Here is a 19577-nt window from a genome sequence, read left to right as displayed (position 1 = left end):
TATTTCACTAAATTTCTACCATTTACCAAATGGACGGGCGCGGCAACACGCGCCATCATGGTCTAGTTAGAGATTAGAGATATTAATAAAGCACCTATTGCTTATGTGGTACGTCATGAAAATTGCCCATAAAGTTTGCATAAATTACCCACCATGTCACCGGTATGTAATAGAAAACGTTTCACAAAACGAAAAATCTCAGACTGGGCCGGCCCATGTAAAAACCTCCGCTCTGCACCCCGAGAGAATATCCAGCACACCGTATTGGCCGGCCCATGCACAGGCATCAGTTTTTTTAGTTCCAATTATTTATTTATCTTCAGTTCCATTTTATTTTTCTATTTTAAATAATTTAGAACTTCAAATAACCTTTAAACTTTTAATAAACTTAAAATTTTAAATCAACATATTTTAAAAAATAAAATGTTTGTGACTTCAAAAACTGCTCGGAGTCTTTATAAAAAATGCTCGCATATACAATAAAATGTTTGCAAGTTTGAAAAAATGTTTATACAATAAGAAAAGTCCATGATTTCAAATCAAATTCCATGTATTAAAAATTATTAAAAGCATTTAACAAAATGCTTTCTAATTCAAAATATGTTAATGCATTTAAAAATAGCTAATGCCTGTTTTGATAGTTTCTTTTTTATTTAATTTTGTCCGTTCCATTTTTGTTTACTTCTAATTTAAATAATTTAGAATTACAAAAGCATTTGCATATTAAAAAATAGGAATTTCGAATTAAATGTTGACGAAAACATAAAATGTTTGTGGATTCAAAAAAGGCGCCGGATTTTTATAAAAAATTTTGCAAATTCAAAAACAATGTCATGAATTTAATAAATATATTACTGACTTATAAAAATGTTTGTTTATTCAGCAAAACTTCATGCGTTTCAAAAATGTTTGTGAATTTAAAGTAAAATCCTGCAACATAAAAACTTATGTTCGTCTTTTCTAGAATTGGTCGCCAATTCAAAAGAAAATATTTAAACCCGTTTGAAATATAAAAAATATTCACAATTTTTAGTAAATGTTTGTAAATTGTAAAAAAAGTTCTTAATTTTAAAATTGTTCTCATATTTGTAAAATTGTTCATGAAAGATCTAATGTATGTAGTTAAACATTAATGCTTCTAAGTCTTTGTGAAAATATACCCGTGTGATTTTTGAAGAATTAATTGTTGGATGGATCGAATTATTATTGTATGTGTTTCTAAAAAAAAATCTTGAAATTAAGAATAATTCTTTGAGTTACCAAGATTTTTGACAACCATGATATATATATTTTTTTTGAAAATGCAAAGATTGCTTCAACTTGTGAATAAATTTAAAAGAAGAAACATTTTCTTGCATTTGTGCACAAAATTTCGAAATCAAGCGATTATGTGTGAACATAATGTGGTCATCATCATTGAAGATTATGTTTTTTTTCTTCCGTTGCAACGCACGGGTCATTTTGCTAGTAATTAGAGAAGAGCACACACATTATGGCCAGGAAGATCCGACGGACCGAATTCGTTTGAAAACGCAATCCGACGGCCGAAATTGCAAGCGCCCTGAGAGGCCTCCAGAATCTAACAATGGGATTGGTCAACCCGTGCAAAAACCAACCCATTGGCTGATTGACATCTTTATTAAATGTTCCTACCGCGTCGCAAAGCAAGCTAGAAACATCGTTCTTGAATGAGCAACGATACCAGAGAGTGATGGGGGCGGTGGCCGGTGGGTGGAGCTTTCATGAAGGGCACGAGGCACGAGGGGAGAGAGTGACATGTAGGCCCTTTCTTATCCCGATTCGCTGGACGCCCGCACCCCACCTCCTTGCACGGTTGCATTTCGTTCAGCTAAACATGCCGAGCTCGGATCCGATCTCAGTTGGATCTTGATCTGAGAAACGGAGCAGCAGTCCTGCTGAATTTTGCCTGCGGCCAACCGACCTGGACCCGCCAGATCGGTTCGCGCCGCGCCCCCTCCGGGTCAGGAAGGTCAACAAAACGGCGAGGCGAAGGGTTCCAACTTGCGCCGGCACGGTGGGGCCGGCCACGTCAAAGCGGCGGGACCTCTACAGCTCAACCCACGCGGCGCCAACACGTAGAGAGATCCGGCGCGGCCGTCGTGGCGCGTGCGTGCGTCCCCATCTCCGTGCCTCTCAGCCCAGGCCTCAGGTCGCAGCTCGGGTCGACAAAAAGCGAGCCAACGCGGAGCGGGAGGAGATCGATCAGCTGAGCAAAGCAGTAGAGCTCGAGGGAAGAAGAAGAAGAAGAAAAGGAGTAAGAAAGGCGCCTCGACACCCCAAAGCGTCGCCCAGCTTCCGTCGGCCGGAGGGAGGTAAGGGATGATAATCTCTCTGCCTTCTGAACTGTGCTCTGCTTGCTTCGTGCGAATGGCTTTGATTCTGTATGTAGCTTCAACACGAGTAGATGCTACTGTTGTATAGCAGAGTGGGAAATGCTTCCCCTGCTCGTCTCGCTTCCCCTTTTCGTCTCTCATCAAGGTTAACTTTCCAGCACTTAGCTTCTCAGTTCCTTGGGTTGCAGATTAAGCTAGCTGTAGAGATCCGATCTGAGCCAGTAGCAGTGCGACTTTGTCCAGAGAGAAAGCGACAGAATAGGTAAATAGGAATCGGCCCTTATTTTTATACTGGATAAGAGGAGAATTCTGTGCCTAAAGGCCCAGAAAGTCAACATCAGGAATTCAAGATAACATCTACTAGTAAGTATTGGCCTTCTAGCAGACCCCATAAACTGGTTAAACCCGTAAAAAAATGAAATGTTTACAGTTTCGATCGGAAAAACGGCGTGGATCAGACCCCGTAAAACTTGTTCGACCTGTAAACTTTTTAAAGGCCACGCTAAATCCATCGGTGAAAACCTTATATGTGCACTTTTGAAAGCAGTATACAGTTCAACCCGTAAACTGGTCAAACCTCGTCGGAGCAAACGCGTCGCCGCGGAACTGGCCGGAATCTATCTGAAACTCACCGGAATCCGTCACTGCATGTCAAAAGAAGCCGCCGCACGCCGAAATTTGTCGCCGTCGATCCGAATTACGGCCAGCTCGACCTTCACTGCCAAGACGCGGCCGTCCACGGGCAGGATGAAGCAGGCTACCGGCGGCCTGAATCAGGGTGGGCGGCACCGAAGAAGGGCGGAGCAGGGTGGGGGAGCTCGCACGGCCACGACGGGGAAACGTACGCGCGGCGGCGGGCAGTGCCGAGCTCAATCGGGGGCAGACGACGCAGGCCTCCTTCACTGCATGCATGACCAGGAACGGGCGGCGCCAAGATGAGACGGAGGCGAGGCGGGCGAGGCACGCCGTGGCAGGAGACGGCTCGCCGGGACGTAAGGAAAAAAGAAAAAGAAAAACTATAGTGGAATACAGTTCCATTTACAGGGTCTGTTCTGTCCGGGACAATTTCGTACCGTAAAAATGGTCAACAATGCCCCTTATACGCGTTTTTAAGGGTCGATTTGTACATAGTCTGCTAAGATGTTCTTACTTTGTCTGCCTCTCTTTGACCTGCAGTTAAAAAATTCAATGCTTAGAATGATGGTGATAGGAAAAAAAATGTCTCTCAGTTGTCCATGCAATTCAGTGCATATCCACCGTCTTGCCTTAATTTTTACCTGATATTTGATGAGCTTCTAAACTTCCTTCTCGCTTATCTGTAACGTGTGACATTCTCTGAATAATAGGTTTTTGATTCTGACGGCAATTCGCAACCTAAACCAATGTCTGACAACAGTATTCAACGAGCATTGGTACCTGATAACCACAACGCCGACGTGCTCCAAAGGAAGCCGTTAGAAGGAGCTAAACGGTTCCGAAGAAGCAGGTCGGCTCCCAGATCAGAGACCGATCAGAAACCAGAAGAAAACGGCTCGTCGCCTCCAGCCAAGGAGTTGCTCAGCGTGATACGGCCGAGCTTTAGACTAGCAGGGCTCCTCCTATTTCTCTACCTGCTAGCGGGCGTCGTCGTCTTTTATCTTGTCATGGATCAGTTATCTGGCAAGAGAACCAACAGGGTGCTTGACGCCCTGTACTTCTGCATTGTCACGATGACATCGGTTGGTTACGGAGACCTTGTCCCTAACAGCGACACGGCAAAGCTGCTCGCTTGTGTGTTCGTCTTCACAGGCATGGCGATTATTGCTCTCTTTGTGAGCAAGTCGGCGGATTATCTCGTGGAGAAGCAGGAGGTCCTGTTCTTCAAGGCACTGCACATGAACATGAAGTGTAGCGAGGCCAAAATGCTCAGGCAAATTGAGACAAACAAGACAAAGTACAAATTCTACACGGCTGCCCTGCTTCTTATGACAACCATTGTTGTAGGGACTGTTTTTCTCTGGAAGGTTGAAAAGCTGAGCCTTGTCGATTCCTTTTATTGTGTCTGTGCCACAATAACTACCCTGGGCTATGGGGATAAAAGCTTCTCGTCCAAATTGGGGCGCACTTTCGCGGTATTTTGGATAATTACGAGCACCATAATCCTGGCGCTGTTCTTCATGTACCTTGCTGAGATCTACACCGAGCGACGGCAGAAAATGCTGGCCAAATGGGTTCTCACACGGAGAATAACAAACATGGATCTTGAAGCAGCTGATCTGGATAATGATCGAAAAGTGGGGTAAGCACATAATGCATTTTTAGTATTCTTCCCCTCCATCATATCCCTTAAGATTTTGCAGGTAATGAGCATCCATGTTGATTTGTGAACTTGATATGTGCAGTGCTGCTGAATTTGTCGTGTACAAGCTCAAAGAACTGGGGAAGATCAGCCAAGAAGACATATCTTGTTTCCTGGAGGAGTTTGAGAAACTCGATGTTGACCAGTCCGGCACACTCTCCACCTATGACCTTACTCAGGCACAATCCGGTCAGTGATGAACATATGGGCTTGTACTTAATTCTACAGCTTAAATACTATAGTTGAATGGTCGGTTAATGCTGTTAATTAGTTCTGTAATCTTGTAAAGTGTCAAAAGATACGACCTTGTTGAGCTCCTACATGTATTTAACACAATGGATCTGCTCATATGCACCCGGACATGTGTAAGAAAGAGGTATTTGGTGATGCTTTGATAAGCTTGTGTACCTGTGTAAATGAAATTTGTTAAGCTATTGCTTTCCAGTCATGAAATATTTCCAGCTTCCAATATGGTAGCCTGTGTAGATGTATTTTTTTCTTGGATTTGTTGCTCCTGGGTCCAGAATTGCAAGGCAAGCGGCAATCTATCTAATGAGGTCTCAGGCAAATAGGAGTTTGCTTCCATGAGATGATGACCTGGGAGAACTAAGTGAACACCCAGAGTTTCTATTCAGGCATTCACTTCTAACAGGTTTCGCTTTACACATGAACATAATAAATCAGAACTAATCCAAGTAGCAGTCATGATTAACCATGCAGTGTCGAAAGGTATGCAATAATTGCAGCCAAAATCTTGTTGTGAATACCAAGGGGATTGTTTTGATGTATGATCAGACAAGCAACTACAAGTGTTGTAACCAAAACAAAACAAGACTCTTAGCTAAGCACAATTCTGTATAGATACAGGTATATGCAATACTATATATACCTACCCAGTTTGATCTTTTGGGGGATGTACTCTTGCGACAGGAAAGAAATGGAACTTGATGACAATGCTTCAATCTCAAACTTGACACCCTTTTCCAGCATCTCTTCCAACTTCAACCTGCCAAGGATGATAAAATCATGAGTATCTTAGGAAGAAAAATGGTCAGGGAAAAGAACCGAGTCTTAACAATGCAAATGATTCTAATTTTAAACACAAACCCATTGCCATTATAACTGGCCAAGTGAATGCAGTCATAGATATTTTCAAACAATGGAGCACCTACTACTGTTAGAGTCGACAAGGTGACGCAGATATGGAGTTTTTGAAGCTAAGGAACTGATGCTGAAAGCAGTTACAGATTACGTACAGGGGATAAAAGCATAGAACTGATAATTGTACTGGAAGAAGATTTCACTCATATCAGAAGAAGATTTCACTCATATCAGTGAGTTTGGTTGTTCCATTTAGCATTTTCTAAGAACAAAAGATGAAAAGCTCTATTTAACTACAGTACTAGTTGAACAAAAAATATCAAATAACAAATTCTAGTAGTTGGACTTGAACTATTATTATTTGCAACCCACATCATATCCCTGAAGTGCTTGGAGTACAGGGGCTAAATAATAGGATTCATTGTGCTTGGAAGAAGATTTCACTTGGATCACTGAGTTTAACTGTTGCATTGGCATTTTGTAAGGAATATATTATGAAGACATCTATGTAATTCTAGTTGTACTTGAACTATTCTTGCAACCCACATCACAATCATGAAGTTCTTGGAATAATATAAGAGCAATAGGAAGTACAACTTCCTGTTCCTTTACCTCCATTCTGGGGCTTCCCTGTGTAAGTAACATCTGGTGAGAATTCCTTCAAGCTTCCTTGTATCTGGAACAGGATACATGGCATTTGATATTCAACAACAAATCAAGTTCCGAGAAAAGGGGTAGAAATGAAATTTATATCCCTCCAATTTAGTGACCTTCAGATGACAATGGAAGTTGACAGCAGTCTGGAAGACAATACTCCTCAAAGTCGGATGTGAAGACCCCGAGCCAACGTATCTCAGGCACACGCAGAACATTTGCATCGTATGCCATTTGCTTAAAAAGAATAGAGTTGTACAAGGGAGTAAGAAGAGCTGGTCAGTTAATACTCAAACATACCAACAAAAACGGGACTGAAATTCCGAATGTATGTACAAAATGACATTTCATTTGGCCTACCATTTCCTTTTTTGAAATTGTACTGATTGATTTACACTTTGATGCTATTAGGGCTTCAATAAAATGCAAATATGCATAAGAGCAAAGCCAGCATGACCATGAATGTTAATAATAACAAATAACTAGATATTAGATAGTTTTTTTGCCCTACCATGGAACCAAATTTATAGGTGGCCAGAATATCAAAACCATAAGGATCTGAGTCCACTAAGCAATAAGCGGGCAAGCGCAGCTGTTCGACAAGGTAGCGTAAGAATCTGCAACAGTACAAGGAATATACATTTAGAATAGCAATTCAGTTATAATATACAAGAGAAACAAAGATATGAAAGAGCACATGCCTTCTTGTTGGAATATCTGGGTAGCCTCTTCCCTGAGCAAACAGAAGAAAATCATCATCAACAACAACAACAACAACAACATCAACAAAAACAGAAGAAAATCATCAAACAAGATAAAAGCCATGCGAGAAATAATGTCACTATAACACTAGATCCAGCGTTAGCAGTTACTGTAATAACAATGCAGCGATTCTTTTTGCAGAACTTGTCATTGGCCAAACGCTGGAACACTGCAAATGGCATACAGAAGCAAACTGTAGGAAGACTGCAAAGAATAGAAGTATCACATGCAGATAGGGGGGCTTTAATCATCACACCTGCCTCCTTCTCAACAACAAGTATGTAGTGAGCAACACTAACAACATCTGCAAGAAAAAACCAAGACAGCTTAAGTTTACTGCATTGTAATTGAGAATATGAAAGAAATATAGTGTACATATAGGAAGATAGCAAACCTATGCCATATAGTTTGTGGAATAACAAGGATACTCCTCTCCATATTTGTTTGAGACAAAAAATAAATATGAATCCTCATTACTCTTTCACATGGTGTCCAAAATTTGGTGGTTTGTCAAAATCCCACTTTGTAATACATCAATCACTATCTATACAAATTTAAACTGAACATTGACTTGCTAAGAGATATAAGCTAATTGTGTACATCACAATTTATAAAACTGAATTTCCTAAGGAAACAGATATGAAATAATAATAAACTATGAATGGCAAAGATTATTATGAATTTTCAAATTGTTAAACAACCTTTGATTGCTTCGATGCTAACTGGAATGGGGAAAGCCTGCAATTGAAGAAGGAAAAGGCTAGCCAAATTAATGCATACTAGAAACAGATCGTACTGTGTGATTAGATGGAATCATAGAAGCTTACAGTATTGACGTTTGTTATACAGTACACTTTCTTTTCACCCTCCACAAATCTTATCCAGCCCATCACCAAACTGGAACAATAAAGACATGACGAGTACACAGCGGGAAAATATTCAGAAATAACTAAGACCATTGTATGGACATAGGAGATTATGATGCTTTAAATCTCTGCCAAAAGAGCAGCATCCCACTGTTTACACCTAGATCATGTTTTAAGTAAAGCAAGACAAGTGGTAAGGAGGATGGAGGAACAGAAATGCTGATTAGTTAAGTGACGGCATGGAACAAGATGGAAGGATAAAAATGCTATCAAAATCAAATACTCACAACTCAATAAAAATCCATACCCTTTTGCCACAGGAACCTGCAAGCAGCCAGGTGAGCAGAAATTGAAGATGGTTATTGAAAGATAAGCAAAAAAGGCGATGAAATAAATGCAGAAGAAATCACTGAGAGAACTCATGAAAACATCTCCTGACAATTCATGAAGAAATGGGGACCTCAAGGAATAGTGCATCACAAGAGACAGATTAAGCAAATAATCCAGCACATACCACGTTGAGATTATGCCGGCTGCACTTGAAGAGTATGCAGATATCGTTGATCGCACGGTCAACAATTGCTTGTTCTGCAGTGAGACCTCTAATTGTCAAACACACAGCGAAAAGGCAGAACACCTGAAACTCACGCTACACAGAGGTGGATCGGACATGGCAGCAGCAGACAAGCACAGACCTACAAACATGGAGGGGTACATGTAGTAGATGTCCCTCTTGGAGCAGTGCTTGTTCTCCTGCAGGAGCTGCTGCACCACGAGCAGGACCCTGAGAAGCACATCTGCACATCAACGACGCATCCCAAACTGATTAGCATGATCAGAAACAAGGAGAGATTGATGAGAATCGAGTAAGCCTGGGGTACGCGAATCCGTACTGAGGCGGGAGGCGTGGAATTCCTTGCGGAGGAGGGAGAGGACGTCCGTGCCGACGGGGGCGTCGTAGCTGCAGGCGCTGCACGCCCGCCCGCGCACCGGTAAGAATCTGACGGATTTGGTCGGCAGAGATTTGAAGGCGAGAGAGAGGGGGGCAGCCAAACCAGGTGGACGGGGACGCGGCGGCGGCGGCGGAGGCGCAGTAGTTCTGGTAGCGGTGGAGCGCCAGGGAAGGGGATCGGCCGGCGCTGAGCTCCGCGACCACCCAGCCCACCAGCCCTGCTCCGACAGCCCACGCGCGCGGCCGCGAAAACCCGTGTTAGCTCCGATTGGTACCCCAAACTCGAAGGGGATTACGAGGGTTTACAGTCGATAGAGGAGAGGGGAGGGGATCTGCACCTTTGATCTTGTGGAGGAGCAGGGCCGACTCCTCCAGCCTCCGCCGCCCCCGCCGCTCGTCGTCGTCGAGCACCGTCGCGCGCCTCCTCTTCCCCCTCCCCGCCATGGTCAGTCGCTAGGAGAGCGCCGTCACGACTGGTCCAGTAACGGCTAGTGCCTAATGGGCTTTCTGAAAGCTTCCTCTGCTACAAGGCCCGTTTAAAACGCATGTCTTTTCTTTTCTTTCGCAAGCGTAGCATGCTCAGCGCACTCTGCAGGATCTGTGAAGAGAGAAGAGCATGAAAGTCTCAAATCAGGCTGAACGTATGAATCTGCAACCACCTGAGAATCGATCAGAAAACACAAGCGCACATTTTAATCTTATTCATCGCTCACTCACTCGAAGAGTTGCGTATTAAAATTACACTAAAAACCTAACAGCTCAGCTAGCTAAGCTCCTCCTCAACCATCAACATGGGAACAATCCATGTTCCCAGCTACACATATGATACATACATCAGCTAAGCTCTTCTAGCAACCCAACCAATGACCCTGGTTGGATTCAGAAGTTGCTCTTGCTCGTCGAAGGCTTCGACCACTTGCTCGTCGAAGGCTTCGACCTCTTGCTGTTGAGCTGTGCCACCGGGAACTCCACCAGAACGATGAACGAGGAGCTCTCTGCTTCCCGGAGGTACTGTACCGTGCCGCTCATCGTCTTCACGAGCTTCTGGCTTATGTGCAGGCCGAGGCCTTCTCGGGATACCCCTGGGCCGTGACGGAACATCTCCTGTATCAGCGCCTCCGGGACGCCTGGCGCTGGGTGGACAACTCTGCATAGGATCCATGGGTTAAATACAGCTGTTATTTTCAAGGTGATTCGGGCTACCTAGCAAACCGTTTTCAGATTGCTTTCAGTTAAGTGGAATTGCATCCCAGAAAACTCATCCTGCAATCTAAATCACCCAGCTATCAAGAAAAAAAAAAGGGCAACCTCTTTTCACTCCTGTGACCTACAAGCTGCCCACTATAGTACTCCCTCCGTCCCAAAATAAGTGTCTCAAGCTGAGTACAATTTTGTAATAGAGCTAGTACAAAATTGAGACACTTATTTAGTTATTTTGGGACGGAGGGAGTATAATTTACACGTAAAATAAGTGTCTCAGGTTCCCTATGTGTTCTTCTGATGTACTATATATAGTACTATTAGTTCAGTTTGTGGCATGCGCGGAGAGAGAGAAGGGGGGGTGTGGGGCTAACCTGAATTCTAGATGAGCAATCTGCATGCCAGAACCAATGTGTTCCTTCTTGGGAATGACCTGGAGTACAATAGGCCCTTCAGCTGGCCGAGTAAATTGAAGTGTGCATGCCAAGTAGTCTGCTAGGACTTGCTGAAGCCTTAAGTTATCCCCATATAGGTACATTGATGATACTTCTACTGGCCAATCACGATCAAGAGAAATTTGTTTTTCCTTGCTCAGAGACATGCCTTGCATTAGGACCGTATTCAAAGCTTCTTCAAGGTTGAATTCCACAGTGTTCATCTCCATGTAGCTGTATAAATAAATAAATAGTAAGTAATATTTAATCTATTCATTTTTCTATATATGTAAAAGTACATGGAAATGCTAGAGTGTTGTGTGCATTGATTTTCTAGCACTGTTAGTATTGCGTTAATGGTGGAAGTTTTCATGTCTAAGGATTTGGAACCAGTAGCGCATAGCATGTGTACCCCACAGATTAAATGCAATTGAGAAGAAAGAAAAAGCATGAGATGGTAGTAGTTTCAGTTCTGCATCAATACAGACAAAAATACTGGGGTTAGTGAAAACATGATCTCAAGAATAATCGAAGAATATACACCCTATGAGCTTTTACGCGATGCTGAAAAACAGCACTTACCACTGTTCGATGCCTTCTAGATCATTGTCATGTAAAATCTTTTTCAACTGTTCTTGACAGAGAACATTTGATGCAAAAAGTTGCCTCTGCTCCTCTGTCAAGTCAGACGGTTCCAACAACTTACGGGTAAATTGCATGCCATTGAGTGGGTTCTTCAATTCTTGACGAATATATGTCAATTCCTTAAAGCTGCGTGCAGCAGCTTGTTCAGACATTTTCTGCACCTGAAGAGCATGCTGAAGCTCCGGGCTGGGCACATGCAAAAAGCAAAGAGCGCCGGTGATCTTACCCTCAGCATCTGTCCTCTTGTTTGCTGTCAGCAGTGATTCCATGTACTTGCCATCTGTGCTGAAGAAACCAAAAGCAAGCTTCTCGGGTTCTTGACCGGAGATCACTGTGTTCATCAGTATGCTAAGTTTGGTTATAGTAGCTTGATCCTTTACCCTACATCCATAATCATGAAGAGTGAAAACCTCCCCGATCAGCAACTTATCTATTGCATCTTCCCTCTTTATACCAGTAATCTTTTGCATAGCTTCATTCCATTCTAAGCAAGAACCAAGATCATTGATCATAAATATAGGGGGTATGAGCTCATTGGGGTTCTTTACTATTGCAACATAGTCGCCCTGTATCTGCGTATACTTATCCATAACCATCTTGTGCCCTGTCAAATCTTGTGCTACGAAACAAACCCCAACAACTTTGTCTGAAAGGTCACGACTACAACAGGCGTTAACCATCAAGACTACAGGGCCATTACTTTCCTGTTGATGGAATGTTTTAAGCTTGATTTCAAAATTTTGCTCTTCGGTTCCTGAAATACAAAAGGAGAAATGAAACACAGGTGTGTCACCAAAAAATGATGTCCATATTATAGCTAAGCTGGAAAACATAAAAGGACCAGATTCAAGACATAGTGACAACCTTGCATAGCTGAGTTCAACATTTGCTTAATCACTTCAACAGAATCACCCTCCACGAGATCTACCAGAAGCATCCCTATGGCTTCCGTGGTGGGTAATCCGGTAATTTCTGCAACTTTGCCATTCCATCCATTTATGCTACCAACGATGTCGACAGCCAATATAGGAGCAGTTGCTGTCTCAATTAGGCGCACCATCTCGTTTGTCACAATTCTTAATTCAAGTAGCCCCTGTATCTTCCTGACGTCATCGGATGGAGCTTCAACAATTGACCTTACATTGTTGTCGTTAGCATCTTCATCTTGCAGGGAGCCACGCAATATTAACTGGAGAGAATGGATTGCGTCCATCTCAACATCCTCCCAAGGAACACTTCTCCATTTAACTACCTCCAAAAAGGCCCTGAACGAAGAACGTGGATGCATCCTCCTGCCATTGTCATCTGCATCACCTGGTTCATGCTTAGCTCCACTCCACTTGATCTCCTTTGCCGTGTGCGATCGGAACCAGAAGATAAAACCTTTTGAAGAGATCTTTATTGCTGCCATGCCACAGACAACCTCACCCAGAGCAGACGCGCCCGGATAGCCTGCTTCCAGTAAGCTGTCCGTACTTAGTCCAGTAGAGCCATCATGGCACTCCAGCAGCCACGCGGCAATCTTCTTTATCTCTCCTTCAGAGGGTGCTGATCCCAGCACCATAATCTGGTTTTGGTAACACAATGCCGCACCATCGCACTTCACTAGATCCATTACATTTGGCGACTGGGTAAATATCCCAACAGGAGCATCCCGGAGGAGCATATCACAGAGAAGGGTCTGCGTGCGGAGGATGTGCCTCTCCTTTGCCTGAGAAGCAAGTTCCACCTCCTTGTTGAGCTGTATGCCGAACACTTGCAAGAGGAATTCGCAAGCATACCTGAGCGGGAAAGGGACGAACCTCGGGCTCGTGTGATGGCAAACCACCAGCCCCCAGAGCTTCCTGCCTTTGGGCTGCTGGTCACTCCCAGTGTCTCCATCCTCATCGTCATCCTCGTTTACAGTGACCGACATCACTAGCGACGCGATGGAGCCCATGTTGGCCATGTACTGGGCATGGCAGCCATGGGGTGCCCTCATGGTTGAGCCACAGAGGCTGATAGGCTGTGACAGGTTGCCATCCTGAATGAGCTTCACAGGTGAAGCAGCACAATCACATATCATCCGCACTTTATTCTTCATGAACAGAAACCTGGATGCTTGTGGGATGTCAGTTGCCGGGTAGTGCAGGCCAAGATACGGCTCCAAATCAGACCTCCTGCACTCGGCAATGACCTCACCATGCTCATCCTCATGGAACTTGTATGCCATCACCCTGTCATAGCCGGTGAGCTCGCTTACCTCCCGGACCAGCACATCGCAGAGCAGGGAGAGGTTGCCACTGGGCAGGGACTGCAGCCTGGAGATGGCCTTGGCGGCGAGCTTGTACGACTTGAGCGCGCCGGCGGCGGTGACGGGCACGTCCGCGGGGTTGACCGGCTCGAGATCGATGACGAGGCCAACGTCGATGCGGTGCAAGATGGCGTAGAAGGGCTTCCCGGAGGTCCTGGCGTGGACGAGGATTGGGTTGAGCAGGTTGACCTCCCCGAAGACGGCGGCCTTGTGCAGCGCGACGGCGCTCTGGGAGCGGAAGAGCGTGCGCACGTCGGCGCCGACGGCGAGCGCGTCGCGCTGGTCGATGGTGGGCACGGCGTGCGGCGTGAGGTCGAGCATCTCGGCGGCGTTCTCGCTGTAGGCGAGCAGCGCGAAGGACTCCGGGTGGATGGCGAGCAGGCAGCCGAAGGGCTGGATGTAGCGGCCCCGCTGCATGTTCTGGAGAAAGGCGGAGACGGCGGAGCTGGTGCTGGCGCCGGAGCGGTTGAGCGCGCTTACCGAGGAGGAGTAGTCGAAGTGGCGGTGCGAGCTCTCGAACTCGGCGTGCAGCTGCGCGTCCACGGGCGTCTGCGCCACCACCCGCTCGCTGTGCCTGGACCGCGCCGAGCTCCCCCGCGAGCAGGCCGACCGGCTGTTGGACCGCGACGACGACATCCCGCCGCCACCCCCTCGCTGCTCTGCGCTCCTCGCTCCTACGGCCCTACCGCGCGACGGCCAGCGGCGGTGGCGCGGGGGATTCTGCGACGCGGAGGGGCAAATGGGCGGAGGTGGAATCGGCGGGAATCATGAGGGGGCGGGGGGAAAGCTGCGCCTTTTGTGGAGAAGGACGGGGGGGAGTGGGGGATTGGATTCGCCCGCCGCGGATAAGCACACCACACGCACACGCAGTGAGAGGGAGAAGGGAACAGGAGGGGGGCAGAGCCCGGGTGGGAGTGGGACAGCGATAGTATCCCTCCCCCACACTCCTCCCCGCGCCAAACGGTAGACGAGAAGCCAGCAACAGCGATGCGCAACTAACCAACCGCCAGCTCGATCCGCCGGTGCCGGACTGCCGGCGCTCGGCGTCGGGCGGGCGAGCGAAGAGAGGCGTCGGGAAACCGAGAGTGGAAAGCCGCGTACGACGTCACCCCCGTTGGGGCGGTTGGGCTCGTCTTCCTCGCAAGAAGAGCTGACGGCCCCTTTCCATCTATAGCAGCTTGTCCATTCCCGACGCTACTCCTGGTAAAGCAATTTAGACTGTTCCGGGCGATAAACTGGTGCAGCGATGACCTACGGACTCGGCTATAATATTGGGTGGCGCCACTTGATCGGGAATAATTCATTCAAGAATGGCTAGCTTGTCGGGGCCGTGACGCCAGCTGCGATCTGCCGGCAACCCGTCTCTGGCCGGTGGATGGGTACGCTTGCGGCTCAGATCGTCCGCGGAGTTCCCCGTCGCCTTTCCCTAAACTGTGTGGTGGACGATGCTTCAAGTCATGATCGCCCTAAACTGCCTTCTACTATAAAAAAAAGGATCGTCATCCTGGATCGGGGTTTGTTAGAGCGATTCCAACTGATCGACTCATGCAAAAATGATGTCGCCCTAAACTGCCTTCTACTATAAAGAAAGGATCGTCATCCTGGATCGGGGTTTGTTAGAGCGATTCCAACTGATCGACTCACGCAAAAATGATGTCCACCATATATTCGCATTGATCCATTTCAGAATTAAATTTAGGTCGAATATGCGTCCTCACGAACCGGACACCTTCGCGGACACGAACCAAACACGCCCGTGTCCTCTCCGCGTCCTTCTCGGGTCCACCTGTCGACTGCTCAACCACCTCAGGGCCCGCCTGACAATGGATGAAAGGTTTGTGTCGTCGTCCTTTTTAATGGATGCGTGCGGCGGGGCCGGCCTCATTCACTTCCAAACATCCATCCACATCTGGCCACACGTGCTCCCTCGCCGGCGACGAGAGACCCTAGCTAGCCATGGGCTTCTTCAATGGGAAAGGGGAAGGGGAAGGCAAGCTCAACGCCGGCGCGAGCTTTCCCTGCGGGCGCTCGCCGCAGCTGTCGTCGCTGCCTGCTCCGCGGGAACGGTTGTACATACCAGTCCACCAGGTGCGATGGCTCTCGCAGTACCGCCAGCCGCTACATTATCCAGATCCAACCTACCCCATGGTTAGCATCTGGATCTACAACGGATCCCCATTCCTGCAGTGCCCCGATCGGCGCGGGTGCATGCGGAGGAGGTTCGCTGGCCCCGCGAGAACTTCACGCCGGAGCAGAGGGCTTTCGTGCCTACGCGCTAGACTCCATCAACTAGGAGCACTGGTTCGTGCTAGAGCACGAGGAGGAGAGCCGCCTGGGCGTCCACGTCGACCACTTTGACCCTCCTTGTGCCCGAGGTTCTGCCGAAGGAGCAGGACGAGGAGGTGTGCTAAGCCACTCTCAAGCTGGCCCTTCAGCACGCGCTAGAGGCCAGCCGGATCGAGGAGGACGCCAAGTGGGACGGCATGAACCGCGCCCTCACCTTGTCGGCTGCGGGGGACTCCGTCCACGCCCCGCTCTTCGTCCCAAAGCCTCCCCCGTCGTCGCCGCCCATCGTCGAGCCCAAGGAGGAGCCCACGCTGTCGTGAAAGTGCTCGTCGCCTGTGCCATCTTGGCCGGAGGAGAAATACGAGTGGGTGGGCGTGGTTTGCGAGTGGGTGGGCGTCCCACCTGTCCACTTTGATCCCACGTCGGAGGAGGAGGCGGCCCACCTCGAGCAATGAAGGCAGTGTTGGCTGGCCGAGGAGGAGGCGGAGGGCCAGCGACGGATGTTGTGGGAATGGGAAGACGAGGCGTTGTGCCTCAAGAAGCAGGAGGAGGAGCATGTCCGGCTTGCCACACTGTTGCCGCCGCAGTAAATACGGAGGAGGTCGGCTGTCCTGACAGCCTACGAAGCGTCATCTAGGTGGGTTGGGCCGCCTCTCGGCCTCACCGTCAGCGATGAAGATGGCAAAGGAAGGGGTAGGGTGGGTGGCTAGGGTAGCGTGTGGACGTGAAACTTTTTTGTTTCAATTAGTGTTTCATTATATTTAAGTGAACTTTGGCCTGCGATTGACCGGCCACTTTATGTTTAATTATGTTTTAATTACGTTTTTATGTGGTCACGTGTTTATTATTTTTATTTTTATTTCACGCACACAAATTTGGGTCTGGTTTTCGTTGGACGCACCGTGTAGGATCCGAAATATGTCTAGAGGGGGAATTAGATTACTTGACCAAATAAAAACTTAGCTTTTCTAATTTTAGTTGTGGGCTAGTTTTAGCAATTTGTGACTAGTCAAGTACACCATTCACATGCATATGTAAGAGTATAGTAGCAGAAAGTAATGACATGTAAATGTAAGTAGAGGGTGGGGAAAGGAAGATCAAATTCAAAGGTTGACACGGCGATGTTTAGCGTAGTTCCGATAGGTGTGTTGAAAATATGTCCTAAAGACAATAATAAAATAGTTATTATTAGATTTCCTGTTTCAAGATAATCGTTTATTATCCGTGCTATAATTGTATTGAATGGAAACATAAATACATGTGTGGATACATAGACAAAATACTGTCCCTAGTAAGCCTCTAGTTGACTAGCTCGTTGATCAAAGATGGTTAAAGGTTTCCTAGCCATAGACAAGTGTTGTCGCTTGATAATGGGATCATATCATTAGGAGAATGATGTGATGGACAAGACCCAAACTATAAACGTAGCATGTGATCGTGTTATTTTATTGCTATTGTTTTTTGTGTGTCAAGTATACATTCCTATGACCATGACATCATGTAACTCACTCACAACAAAGGAATGCCTTGTGTGTATCAAACGTCGCAACGTTACTGAGTGACTATAAAGGTGCTCTACAGGTATCTCCAAAGGTGTGTCTGTTGGAAATATGCCCTAGAGGCAATAATAAATTAGTTATTATTATATTTCTTTGTTCATGATAATCGTTTATTATCCATGCTATAATTGTATTGATTGGAAACACAATACTTGTGTGGATACATAGACAAAACACTGTCCCTAGTAAGCCTCTAGTTGACTAGCTCGTTGATCAAAGATGGTCAAGGTTTCCTGGCCATAGGCAAGTGTTGTCACTTGATAACGGGATCACATCATTAGGAGAATCATGTGATGGACTAGACCCAAACTAATAGACGTAGCATGTTGATCGTGTCATTTTGTTGCTACTGTTTTTCTGCGTGTCAAGTATTTGTTCCTATAACCATGAGATCATATAACTCACGGACACCGGAGGAATGCTTTGTGTGTATCAAACATCGCAACATAACTGGGTGACTATAAAGATGCTCTACAGGTATTTCCGAAGGTGTTCGTTGAGTTAGTATGGATCGAGACTGGGATTTGTCACTCCGTATGACGGAGAGGTATCTCGGGGCCCACTCGGTAATACAACATCACACAGAAGCCTTGCAAGCAATGTGAGTTAGTGTAAGTTACGGGATCTTGTATTACGGGACGAGTAAAGAGACTTGCCGGTAAACGAGATTGAAATAGGTATGCGGATACTGACGATCGAATCTCGGGCAAGTAACATACCGAAGGACAAAGGGAATGACATACGGGATTATCTGAATCCTTGGCACTGAGGTTCAAACGATAAGATCTTCGTAGAATATGTAGGATCTAATATGGGCATCCAGGTCCCGCTATTGGATATTGACCGAGGAGTCTCTCGGGTCATGTCTACATAGTTCTCGAACCCGCAGGGTCTGCACACTTAAGGTTCGACGTTGTTTTATGCGTATTTGAGTTATATGGTTGGTTACCGAATGTTGTTCGGAGTCCCGGATGAGATCCAGGACGCCACAAGGAGCTCCAGAATGGTCCGGAGGTAAAGATTGATATATAGGAAGTCCTGTTTTGGTCACCGGAAAAGTTTCGGGCTCATCGGTAGTGTACCGGGAGTGCCGGGAGGGGTGCCGGGGACCATCGGGAGGGGTGTCACGCCCCAAGGGGTCTCATGGGCTATGGAAAGAGATAAACCAGCCCCTAGTGGGCTGGAATAAGTTCCCACTAAGGCCCATAAGGTTTGAGAAGGAAAAAACACAAGGTGGAAAGAGTTTCCAAGTGGGAAGGTGGAATCCTACTCCAAGTAGGATTGGAGTAGGACTCCTCCACCTCCAATTTCGGCCAAACCTTTAGGTTTTGAGGCTGCCTCCTCCCCTCCCTCCCTCCTATATATAGTGGGGTTTTAGGGCTGATTTGAGACGACTTTTCCACGGCAGCCCGACCACATACCTCCACGGTTTTTCCTCTAGATCGCGTTTCTGCGGAGCTCGGGCGGAGCCCTGCTGAGACAAGGTCATCACCAACCTCCGGAGCGCCGTCACGCTGCCGGAGAACTCTTCTACCTCTTCGTCTCTCTTGCTGGATCAAGAAGGCCGAGATCATCGTCGAGCTGTACGTGTGCTGAACGCGGAGGTGTCGTCCGTTCGGTACTAGATCGTGGGACTGATCGCGGGATTGTTCGCGGGGCGGATCGAGGGACGTGAGGACGTTCCACTACATCAACCGCGTTCACTAACGCTTCTGCTGTACGGTCTACAAGGGTACGTAGATCACTCATCCCCTCTCGTAGATGGACATCACCATGATAGGTCTTCGTGCGCGTAGGAAATTTTTTGTTTCCCATGCGACGTTCCCCAACAGTGGCATCATGAGCTAGGTTCATGCGTTGATGTCTTCTCGAGAAGAACACAAAAGTTTTTGTGCGCGGTGATGTATGTTTTGCTGCCCTCCTTAGTCTTGTCTTGATTCCTCAGTATTGTTGGATTGAAGCGGCTTGGACCGACATTACTCGTACACTTACGAGAGACTGGTTTCATCGCTACGAGTAACCCCCTTGCTCAAAGATGACTGGCAAGTGTCGGTTTCTCCAACTTTAGTTGAATCGGATTTGACCGAGGAGGTCCTTGTATAAGGTTAAATAGCAATTCATGTATCTCCGTTG

The 19577-nt window shown here is 46.7% G+C and overlaps 4 protein-coding genes across 6 annotated transcripts; 2 read left to right on the top strand and 2 right to left on the bottom strand.

Annotated features, from left to right (window-relative positions):
* The first annotated feature begins 1835 nt into the window (after window positions 1-1835).
* On the top strand, window positions 1836-5140 carry LOC123452265 (two pore potassium channel a-like). The gene is made up of 3 exons (XM_045128897.1): window positions 1836-2333; window positions 3701-4632; window positions 4736-5140. Exons 2-3 carry the CDS (start codon window positions 3737-3739, stop codon window positions 4887-4889), a joined length of 1050 nt encoding a protein of 349 aa, XP_044984832.1. The 5' UTR covers window positions 1836-2333; window positions 3701-3736; the 3' UTR covers window positions 4890-5140.
* On the top strand, window positions 2340-3524 carry LOC123452266. The gene has a single exon (XM_045128898.1). It carries the CDS (start codon window positions 2775-2777, stop codon window positions 3291-3293), a length of 519 nt encoding a protein of 172 aa, XP_044984833.1. The 5' UTR covers window positions 2340-2774; the 3' UTR covers window positions 3294-3524.
* Window positions 5141-5379: 239 nt separating the features above from the next.
* LOC123452264 (meiotic recombination protein SPO11-1) lies at window positions 5380-9611 on the bottom strand. 3 transcript variants are annotated; one of them, XM_045128894.1, is made up of 16 exons: window positions 9366-9497; window positions 9131-9245; window positions 8969-9045; window positions 8771-8872; window positions 8590-8663; window positions 8383-8399; window positions 8037-8106; window positions 7911-7947; window positions 7466-7513; window positions 7320-7378; window positions 7149-7180; window positions 6959-7064; window positions 6564-6684; window positions 6406-6469; window positions 5586-5698; window positions 5380-5495 (listed from the first exon to the last, which is right to left on the bottom strand). In XM_045128894.1, exons 1-16 carry the CDS (start codon window positions 9469-9471, stop codon window positions 5401-5403), a joined length of 1236 nt encoding a protein of 411 aa, XP_044984829.1. In that variant the 5' UTR covers window positions 9472-9497; the 3' UTR covers window positions 5380-5400. The 3 variants fall into 3 exon arrangements, with proteins under 3 accessions (XP_044984829.1, XP_044984830.1, XP_044984831.1); XM_045128895.1 differs by having other exon boundaries at window positions 8969-9036; window positions 9366-9486; XM_045128896.1 differs by lacking the exons at window positions 5380-5495; window positions 5586-5698; window positions 6406-6469 and adding an exon at window positions 6808-6860 and having other exon boundaries at window positions 6592-6684; window positions 9366-9611.
* Window positions 9612-9700: 89 nt separating this feature from the next.
* Window positions 9701-14476, bottom strand: LOC123452263 (phytochrome C). Its single transcript, XM_045128892.1, has 4 exons — window positions 12171-14476; window positions 11244-12060; window positions 10602-10895; window positions 9701-10174 (listed from the first exon to the last, which is right to left on the bottom strand). Exons 1-4 carry the CDS (start codon window positions 14233-14235, stop codon window positions 9907-9909), a joined length of 3444 nt encoding a protein of 1147 aa, XP_044984827.1. The 5' UTR covers window positions 14236-14476; the 3' UTR covers window positions 9701-9906.
* Between the last annotated feature and the right edge of the window lie 5101 nt (window positions 14477-19577).

The sequence above is a fragment of the Hordeum vulgare genome, chromosome 5H (genome assembly GCF_904849725.1).
Source record: "Hordeum vulgare subsp. vulgare chromosome 5H, MorexV3_pseudomolecules_assembly, whole genome shotgun sequence".
In the NCBI taxonomy this organism is placed as follows: domain Eukaryota; kingdom Viridiplantae; phylum Streptophyta; class Magnoliopsida; order Poales; family Poaceae; genus Hordeum; species Hordeum vulgare.
The sequence above is the reverse complement of the archived record's forward strand: the minus strand, read 5'-3'. Positions and strand labels throughout refer to the sequence as shown.

What these genes read in the sequence shown, in the direction of transcription:
- LOC123452265 (XM_045128897.1), top strand. Translation starts at nt 3,737, where the DNA reads ATGTCTGACAACAGTATTCAACGAGCATTGGTACCTGATAACCACAAC. An exon ending in GATAATGATCGAAAAGTGGG is followed by an intron (nt 4,633 to 4,735) that starts GTAAGCACATAA and finishes TGATATGTGCAG; the next exon opens with TGCTGCTGAATTTGTCGTGT.
- LOC123452264 (XM_045128894.1), bottom strand. Translation starts at nt 9,471, where the DNA reads ATGGCGGGGAGGGGGAAGAGGAGGCGCGCGACGGTGCTCGACGACGAC. An exon ending in TAGCATCGAAGCAATCAAAG is followed by an intron (nt 7,514 to 7,910) that starts GTTGTTTAACAA and finishes TTTTTCTTGCAG; the next exon opens with ATGTTGTTAGTGTTGCTCAC. An exon ending in TGTTGTTGAGAAGGAGGCAG is followed by an intron (nt 7,379 to 7,465) that starts GTGTGATGATTA and finishes TGCCATTTGCAG; the next exon opens with TGTTCCAGCGTTTGGCCAAT.
- LOC123452266 (XM_045128898.1), top strand. Translation starts at nt 2,775, where the DNA reads ATGTTTACAGTTTCGATCGGAAAAACGGCGTGGATCAGACCCCGTAAA.
- LOC123452263 (XM_045128892.1), bottom strand. Translation starts at nt 14,235, where the DNA reads ATGTCGTCGTCGCGGTCCAACAGCCGGTCGGCCTGCTCGCGGGGGAGC. An exon ending in GTTGAACTCAGCTATGCAAG is followed by an intron (nt 12,061 to 12,170) that starts GTTGTCACTATG and finishes TTTGTATTTCAG; the next exon opens with GAACCGAAGAGCAAAATTTT. An exon ending in ATTGCTCATCTAGAATTCAG is followed by an intron (nt 10,175 to 10,601) that starts GTTAGCCCCACA and finishes GATCCTATGCAG; the next exon opens with AGTTGTCCACCCAGCGCCAG.